The sequence below is a fragment of the Solanum lycopersicum genome, chromosome 11 (genome assembly GCF_036512215.1).
Source record: "Solanum lycopersicum chromosome 11, SLM_r2.1".
Taxonomy (NCBI): domain Eukaryota; kingdom Viridiplantae; phylum Streptophyta; class Magnoliopsida; order Solanales; family Solanaceae; genus Solanum; species Solanum lycopersicum.
This window is the reverse complement of record NC_090810.1, coordinates 59,913,607-59,922,810: the sequence shown is the minus strand read 5'-3', so window position 1 is coordinate 59,922,810 and position 9,204 is coordinate 59,913,607. Positions and strand designations below refer to the sequence as shown.

General features: G+C 33.0%; 1 protein-coding gene across 3 annotated transcripts; it reads left to right on the top strand.

Moving 5' to 3' along the window:
• The first annotated feature begins 750 nt into the window (after nt 1-750).
• LOC101243668 (BEL1-like homeodomain protein 9) lies at nt 751-5,016 on the top strand. Of its 3 annotated transcripts, none has more exons than XM_010315135.4 (5): nt 751-889; nt 1,665-2,780; nt 3,673-4,082; nt 4,165-4,225; nt 4,310-5,016. In XM_010315135.4, the coding sequence occupies exons 2-5, from the start codon at nt 1,722-1,724 to the stop codon at nt 4,838-4,840; spliced, it is 2,061 nt and encodes a 686-aa protein (XP_010313437.2). In that variant the 5' UTR covers nt 751-889; nt 1,665-1,721; the 3' UTR covers nt 4,841-5,016. The 3 variants fall into 3 exon arrangements, with proteins under 3 accessions (XP_010313437.2, XP_004251168.2, XP_069146865.1); XM_004251120.5 differs by having other exon boundaries at nt 756-889; nt 1,716-2,780; XM_069290764.1 differs by having other exon boundaries at nt 756-893; nt 1,716-2,780.
• Nucleotides 5,017-9,204: the final 4,188 nt, after the last annotated feature.

Here is a 9,204-nt window from a genome sequence, read left to right as displayed (position 1 = left end):
CTTAATTTTTCCTAATTATTACTTGTAAGGTATTAAAATTTTGGAAAATGATTTTAATCCAATGGCCTCAAAGTTCAGTTCAAATCAATCCATTTCCTTTCAATAAGATTTATTGAGTGTGACAATATTCGCCGTCAAATCTAACGATCAATGGACGTTAAAATCCCAAAAAAGTTAAAAATTGAGTCTTATTTTAATTTATATGAGTTTTTGAATTTTAGTATGAACATTTCTAATATGAAAACTGGACTTTAATTTAATATATTGTTTAATAATTCCTTAGTAATTCTCCACAACATACATTTTACACTATAAAATCAAACTAATATATTTTTTATATTTTTAATTTAAAATCACAAAATTCAAATAAATACATATATTAAAATAAGGGTTTATTTCAACTTGTTTGTGTTTTTATTCTTTTTTTTTACTTTTATGTAATATATTTAAGATAACAAAATAATTTAATTTTTTTTTAAAATTTCGTATTCAATCGACTTTCACTACAAGAAAGAAACTGTGAATTACATGATAATTTTTCTAGAAATTAATATAAAAATTTACGAAAAATTTATTTTCCTACAAATTTTCATACTAATTCCAGCCCGTACAAACTTTTATTTAAATCTTAAAAAAAAATTCTTACCAATTATCACTTTAAATAACCCCCACCACCCCACCCCCCACCCCCACCTCCCCACTTGACAATCATTGTCCTACTACTACTACTACCTCCTTTTCCTCTCTTCAATTTTACTATACATCCTAACTATGTTTCTTTTCTCATAGTTATATATATTTATATAATATAAAATAAGAAATTTATATATATATTATATATACATATATATATATTTTCGCCGGGAAACTCATCGGAATCTTCACCGGCGTACGTAATATCCTCTCCTTAATTACTTTCTTAAATTTTCATATATCTAACTATGTATATATTATGAAGATCTATCTACAAATTTCTTATATTTTTTGTTTTATCATAACTTGGTTAATTAATTAATTAATTAACCAATCAAATTATTGTTGACCTTCTCAAATTACTAAGTTTTATTTATAAACTTTTTTTGTAAAAAAATTGTACTAGACTTTTCAACTATTTGCTTCATTTCTATATCTACAAAAAATGTTTAAACACATTCATTGAACTTTAGTAACCTGTCCATTTTAATTTCCTTTCCACTATATTTACATTTTTTAACGAGTTTAAGTTATATATATCGTTAGTTAGAGTATAAGGTAAGTTTTTGAAAAATGTTAAATCTAACAAGTTATAGTGAATTTGTTCTTCATGAAAATTAGGGTTTTGGTGAAAAAGTTTTATTAATGATAAAATCTTGTATGGTATAAATATTATTGCTTTGTCTATAAAGCTAATTAAATTTTTTGAAACATTTTTGTCTATGATTGGAAAAAAAATTTAACAGTAAATTTTTGTTGGGACATAAATTTGTGTCTACTTCTATTAATGTCCCAATTTTATTTTTTGTACTTTTTTTTTTTGCAACTATAATTTTGTGTCTCAACAGTGAGAAATATTAACTTCTGATTCAATGTTAGTACTATTCAATCCACATGGGTTTGTTTTTGTGCTATTTTATGTTTTTTTTTATTTTTTGGTTATGTTCATTTGATTTTATAATACCATGCAGGTAATCGTATCGAACATTTTGTAATAATTTATTCAATTTTTGACTCTATAGTTGGAAATGAGTGATCAAGTATCTGAATTTCATGTAGCACAACATAGTCGGAGGGAGAGGTTGAGAATTACAAGTTCTGAAGAATTAGATATTATTCATCAGTATGGTAATATTTCATATGATCCATCAGTAGTACTGTCGTCGTCTGAAATGATTAATTTTGCAACGACGACGACTGGTACTACTGATGTTGCACAGAATTGTAGCAATTGGAGAAGTTTGCAGCATTCTAGTTGTGGATGGAATAATGTAACAAATTTTAATTCGAGTGGATCTGTTATTGAGACTAATAATTATTTGAGTCCAATGTTTGTTGGCGGAGAAAGAGGTGTGTTATCTGGATCGTTGAATTTGAATAGTAGTAGTATTGATGAAAAGCCGAATTTTTATGGTGGGTTTAATGAACTGCACCAGTCAATTCCTGATACCATTACTAGTAATGCTGAGTTTAGTTCTTCTGTACTTTATCACGATACACTTCAGGAAGTTGTTAAGTCTGCTACGAAGGGAAACCAAGGTGTTGATACTAGACGTGTTGGTTCGTGGATTGAGGATGAGAGTTACGTGGATCAATCGCGACATTTGTATGATAAGAGTTCTGGATTGGGGACAAATTTAAGAACCAATGTATCTGATAATTCGAGCGTTCAAGGCTTGGCTCTATCTCTTGCGCCAGTTCCAAGAACAAATACGATGCAAATGGAGAAGAGGAACAATGTGATGGTACCTGAAAATTTTGCAATTGCACAACGAAGTGCAGTGCCACTTGGTCCTTTTACTGGCTACGCAACGATACTTAAAAGCTCAAAGTTTCTGAGGCCAGCACAACAATTGTTGGATGAACTTTGTGATCTTGCAGCAGGTTCATCAAATGTGATTAAGTGTTCAAATTTCTCGAAGAAGGTTCGTGATGGTTTTAGGGTTTCTTGTGATGTTAATGCTGCTGCTGAGTCTTCATCAGGAGGTGGTGGTGGTGGTGTCGGAGATTCGAGTGGTTTGAATGAATCAAATGTGTGTCCTGAGTATCTGCAGAAGAAGGCAAAGCTTATATTTATGCAGGAAGAGGTTTGTTTATTCGTGCATTTTCCATTTTCGGAGATAATGATTTGTTAACTCTATAGCTTTATTTGACTTAATTTGCTTGACTACTTGAGCTGAAGGTCTATCGGAAAATACCTCTCTGCATTCCCTAGGTAAGGGTAAGGTTGCGTACGCTCCATACCCTTACTTTTGTGGTTACACTATAGTTGTGATTATGTTGTTAAGCTTCGTTTAACTTAATTTGCTTGACCACTTGAGATGAAGGTCTATCGGAAAATGCCTCTTTTCATTTCCTAGGAAGGGGTAAGGTTGCGTAGTTAGCTTAGTTAGCTTCATTTGCTTGATCACTTGAATTTAGGGTCCGTTGAATCACCCGAGGCTTCCCTAGGTAGGGGTAAGGTCATATACACACTAAACACAAGTTACCTTTACCTGTGCAACTACGCTATACATGTTTAGTTTAGTATACAACATAGTTATCTTCCAATAAATCAGAAACACTTTTAGTTGTCTTATAGTTGCAAGAATTTCGAAACAACATCAAGAATTTTTCAAAGATAATGTTGCTCGGGCTTAACAACGATATCTTGCTTCTTCTCGACGTTCCTCATCATGCATTTATGTAATTACTCTTTAAAGTAAGGACACAGTGTCTGTATAGAATGATTATCAATCAAATGCTGTTTGTGTTAAGTAACTTTATTAAAGTTAAAGAATCTCATCATATAAAGAAACATTACTTTGAAGTTGTAAAGTATCATTCTACTGTGTTATACTGATGTAAGCTAATTTTTCTTCTACGCGTTTTACCTATCGATTTGATGTCGACAATATTGGGGGATTGGACATGTTTTCTACTATTTGTTTCACTTATCGCGCTTTATTTACACTGAAATGTACTCTTTATGTGTGACAGATTTGTAAAAGATACAAACAGTATCATCAGCAAATGCAAATGGTTGTATCATCTTTTGAAACCGTGGCTGGTCTTAGTGCAGCAACCCCGTACATTTCTTTAGCTCTCAAAACTGTCGTACAACATTTCAAGTCACTGAGGAACGCCATCACAGATCACTTGAAAAACATAAGGCAAGCGTTAGGCGAAGACTTGCCCTCCCCAGCATCTGGTATGAGTAACAAAGGCGACGGGAATTCATCGAGGTTGAAATTCGTTGACCAGACATCGTTACACAAACAGAAAAGTGGTAGTACAGCTGGGGTCGCGTTTTTAGAATCACAACAACATGTCTGGAGACCTCAACGAGGCTTACCAGAACGCGCTGTGGCTATTCTTAGAGCTTGGCTTTTCGATCACTTCCTTCACCCGTAAATTTTCCTCTCTGTTCCATTTCAACTTTATCTTGTTTTGTTACACTCTATTTTAAATGAAACTTTACATTACTTGTAGGTATCCTACAGATAGTGATAAACACATGTTGGCTTCTCAAACTGGCTTAACTAGAAACCAGGTAAAGATTTATGTTTTTATAAAACGATAATAGTAGGCGATTTTATTGGTTCTGTATTCATGAGTTTACACACACGAATATTAGGTTTCGAATTGGTTCATCAATGCACGTGTACGTGTATGGAAACCGATGGTTGAAGAGATTCATATGTTGGAGACTAAAGGAGGAGATCCAACAAGAAAATCGGATGTGAATAAGCTCGTTACAGAACGAACCAACCATGTGAACTGTGGGCAACATTTGAGTAATGTTCTACTCAACATGAGTGGTGTAGTAATGCCAGAGAAGCAAGAAATCTGTCATGGAGGAATAGGACCCTCGGAACGATTAGATGAGAGTAGTAGTGATCATCATATGTGGAGGAATCAAGAGAAACGTTCGAGGATAGAGTGTCACAATATCTCTGATGGATCAAGCATGGACGGATCGTTGATGGGGTTTGTACCTCACCAAAGAAATGGAGTTGAAATCGGAGGTAACATTGGTGCTGTGTCGTTGACGTTGGGGCTAAGGCAAAACGCTGAGGCTGCTCAACAACAACAACAGTTGCAACTACACGAACATCGACTTAGGCAGCAGTTTGGAGGTCACATTATTCATGACTTTGTAGATTGAATGGTGAAAAAAAAAAGAGGAGTTTAGTTTGTAGATTATGTTATTTCTCTAGTACTAGGTTTTAATGTCACCATAGTTTTAGCTTTGCTAAGGCTCCTATTGTATCATTCTCAGATACAAGTAAGAAATGCACTTGTTGTAGACAGTGTTACTATATCAATCATGTCTTTTGTATATATTTTGATAAATTTTTCATGACTTGGAGTTTTAACATAACTTGATTGACTGTGTAAATTAGATCATGAATGTCTTGTGCAATATGCTTGCCTTTCTTTAAATGAAAACATTCCTTTATAATAGGGGTGCGGGGTTTGATGGTTATTCTTTCATTTACTCAAAGGTCGTTTTAAAAAATATTTTTTTATAAAATATCTTGCGTGAACTTTCATGTTAAGTGTAGATTTTTTGGAGAAAGCTCTCCTTTATGTTAGGGGTGTAGGGCCCTACTATTATTCTCCCATTTATACAACTCATGTGATTTGTTGATTTTAAGAAATATCTTATATGAAACGTCTCACATAGAAAATGCTATTTTTTTAAATATTTGGAGCGCATATTGTAACTTTCTTTTTGTTTATATAACTCATGATAGCTTTCTTTTTATGGAATATTGCTTTTATGAATGAATGTGGTAAACTAGTCAAAACATTTTAAGTTTTTGTTATATTAAATTATTGTTCCAAATTGTGTCTTTTCCCTCCTTGATTAGTTTTAGCTCTTATAAAAATAAAAAGAAAGACAAAGCATCTTTATTAAATGATTAGTGATTATATTTGTAAAGATTTAAATCATTTTGGTCCTGTTAGGTTATTAGCATTTTAATATTAATATTTAACCTATTAAATTGCTTTATTTTGGAGTTATAAGAATGGATGACTTCTACATCATCCATTAGCATTGGTTATCCATCAATGTATTTCATTCTTAATTCCTCCATTACTCCCTTTGTAACCTATGTAACATATGTAACTCCCTTTGTAACATATGTAACATATGTAACTCTCATTGTAACCTATGTAACTCCCATTGTAACTTATGTAACTCCTAAGGCCATTATCTTCACTATTTACTACCTCCATTATCTTCCTATTCATTGCTAGAAGACTTCTTGTAGTATGAATAGTGGTAGTCTTCATTTGGTTTTGGAGACACACAATTTATAAGAGAAAACAAAAAGTGAAAGAGTTAGTCTAAAGAGAGTTCTTATTAGTTGAAAGGAGGTGTTTTTTTTTTGTGGAGCTTTGGACTCAACTCTTGTCCAGAGTTGTTGAGTTATACTTTGTAAAGGCTGTTGTATCCTGGAGGGGACAAGTCAAAGAGGACTACTGCTGGACCGGTGAAAACATTAGCTGCAGTGGGCTTGAATTTCCTTAAAGAGAGCGAGATATCCGCGCCTCAGCCTGAAGAGATTACTTTCTTCATTTTATTTTCAATTGTAATCTTGCAATTTTATTATATTGTAAGTTTTTTCACTAACAATTTTAAGGAGATTCAACATGGCTACAATTGAAAAAACCGCGGATGTCAAGATGGGAGATCTTAACAAGCCATTTCGGTTCAATGGTAACCATTTCAAAAGATGGAAGGGTAAAGTACTTTTCTACTTAAGTCTTCTCAATGTTTCTTACGTTTTAACCGAGAAGAATCCAAATAAAGAAGACATCACCACTATGAATGATGATGAAACTATTTCTCATCTAGAGAAAGTGGAAAAGTACGATGGTGATTCCTATAAGTGTCGGTATTATCTTCTTAATTGTCTATCTGATAATTTTTATGATTATTATGATAGAACTTACTCTAGTGCAAAGAAAATTTGGAAGGCATTGCAGAGTAAGTATGATACCGAAGAGGCTGGAGCGAAAAAATATGCAACTAGTAGATTTTTTCGTTTCCAAATGGTGGACAACAAATCAGTGGTAGATCAAGCTCAAGACTTCATCATGATTGTCGGAGAGCTTAGGTCCGAAGAGGTTAAAATTGGAGATAACCTTATTGTTTGTGGCATAGTGGATAAACTTCCACCTTCTTGGAAGTAATTTCAAAAAACTATGCGTCACAAACAAAAGGAAACCTCTCTTGAAAGCTTGATAATGAAAATCCGCATGGAAGAAAAAGCAAGAGGCCAAGATGCACTTTTACAAACAGAAGAGAACAACATCACATCGAAGGTAAATTTAATTACTTCGAATAATGCTACTCCTGAAACTCACAAAAATACTTTTTTAAAGCCTAAGAAGAAAAAATTCAAGAAAAATAATGGTAGACCTCCCAAGAAAAATAATGGTGAAAATCACCAAGCACAAAATCAACAAGTTCAAGAAAAGGGATCATGCTTTGTTTGTGGCAAGAGTGGGCATATTGCTCGATTTTGCAGATTCCGGAAACGTGGTCCTAACCCTCAGGCAAACGTTACCGAAGAACCTTTTGTGGCGGTGATTACCGACATAAACATGGTTGAGAATGTTGATGGATGGTGAGCTGATTCTGGTGCAAACCGTCATGTCTGTTATGACAAAGACTGGTTTAAAAAATATACTCATTTTGAGGAGCCCAAAACTATCATGCTTGGTGATGCTCACACTACTCAAGTGCTTGGAAAGGGAGATGTTGAATTGTGTTTTACTTCTGGAAGGATATTAACATTGAAAGATGTACTTTATACTCCTTCTATGAGAAAAAATTTAATGTCTAGTTTTCTTCTTAATAAAGCAGGCTTTAAACAAATTATTGAATCTGATCAATATGTAATAGTGAAGAAAGGTATTTTTGTGGGGAAGGGGTATGCATGTGATGGGATGTTTAAGTTGAATGTTGAAATGAATAAAACTTCTACTTCTGTTTATATGCTTTCTTCTACTAATTTTTGGCATGCTCGTTTGTGTCATATTAATGATCGTTATGTTGGAATCATGAGTAGTTTAGGATTAATCCCAATGGTTAAACAGAATTTTAAAAAATGTGAGGCTTGTAGTAAAGCCAAGATCACTAAAAGGCCTCATTTTCAAGTTGAAAGAAAAACTGATTTGTTAGAATTAGTTCATACTGATATTTGTGAACTTGGTGGAATTCTAACTCGTGGAGGTAATAGATATTTTATCACTTTCATTGATGATTTTTCTAAGTTTACATATGTTTACTTGATGAAAAATAAAAGTGATGCTTTTGAAAATTTCAAAACTTATCTCAATGAGGTTGAAAATCAGTTTGGAAGAAAAATAAAAAAAATTAGAAGTGATAGAGGCCGTGAATATGAATCAAATGAGTTTAATTCTTTTGTTAGATCATTGGAAATAATTCATGAAACTCCTCCTCCTTACTCTCCTTCGTCTAATGGAGTAGCAGAAAGGAAAAATAGAACTTTAGTTGAATTGACTAATGCCATGCTAATTGAGTCACATGCATCTTTAAATTTTTGGGGTGAAGCTATCTTAACTGCTTGTTATGTGTTGAATCGTGTGCCTCATAAAAAGTCTAAATTGACACCTTTTGAATTGTGGAAAGGTTACAAGCCAAGTTTGGGATATCTAAGAGTTTGGGGTTGTCTAGACTTTGTGAGGCTAATGGATCCCAAGATTACAAAGTTGGGTAAGAAAGTTACTACTTGTGCTTTTCTTGGTTATGCTTCAAATAGTACAACCTATAGATTTTTTAATCTTGAAGATAATATTGTAGTAGAATCTGGTGATGCTATTTTTCATGAAAATAAATTTCCTTTTGATACTAAAAATAGTGAGTCAAAGGATTGAACAAAATATTTTGTCACTACCTAGTTCTTCTACTTCAACTTTAAAAAATAAAGATGTTGTTGATTTTGAGTTAAGAAGAAGTAAAAGAGCTAGAGTAGAAAAAGATTTTGGTCCTGATTTTTATGTGTTTAATGTTGAAAACGACCCTCTAACTTTGAAAGAAGCATTATCTTCACATGATTCTATTTTCTGGAAAGAGGCTGTAAATGATGAATTGGAATCTCTAATTTCTAATAAAACTTGGAAGTTAGTTGATTTACCACGGGGTTGTAAAACAATTGGTTGCAAATGGGTCTTAAGGAAAAAATTAAAACTGGATGGTTCTATTGATAAATACAATGCTAGGCTAGTTGCAAAAGGTTTTAAACAACTAGAAGGCCTAGAATTTTTTGATACTTTTTCTTCGGTAACGAGAATTACATCCATTAGACTTTTAGTTGCTATGGCTGCAATTTTTTATTTGCAAATTCATCAAATGGATGTAAAAACTGCTTTTCTAAATGGAGACCTAAATGAAGAAGTTTATATGGACCAACCCGAGTGTTTTGTTGAAGCAGGCCAAGAAAGCAAAGTATGTAAACTTACTAAATCCCTATATGGCTTAAAACAGGCACC

Coding starts and splice junctions, on each gene's coding strand:
- LOC101243668 (XM_010315135.4), top strand. CDS start 1,722: ATGAGTGATCAAGTATCTGAATTTCATGTAGCACAACATAGTCGGAGG. Junction 2,781..3,672: donor TTATATTTATGCAGGAAGAG/GTTTGTTTATTC, acceptor TATGTGTGACAG/ATTTGTAAAAGATACAAACA. Junction 4,083..4,164: donor TTCGATCACTTCCTTCACCC/GTAAATTTTCCT, acceptor CATTACTTGTAG/GTATCCTACAGATAGTGATA.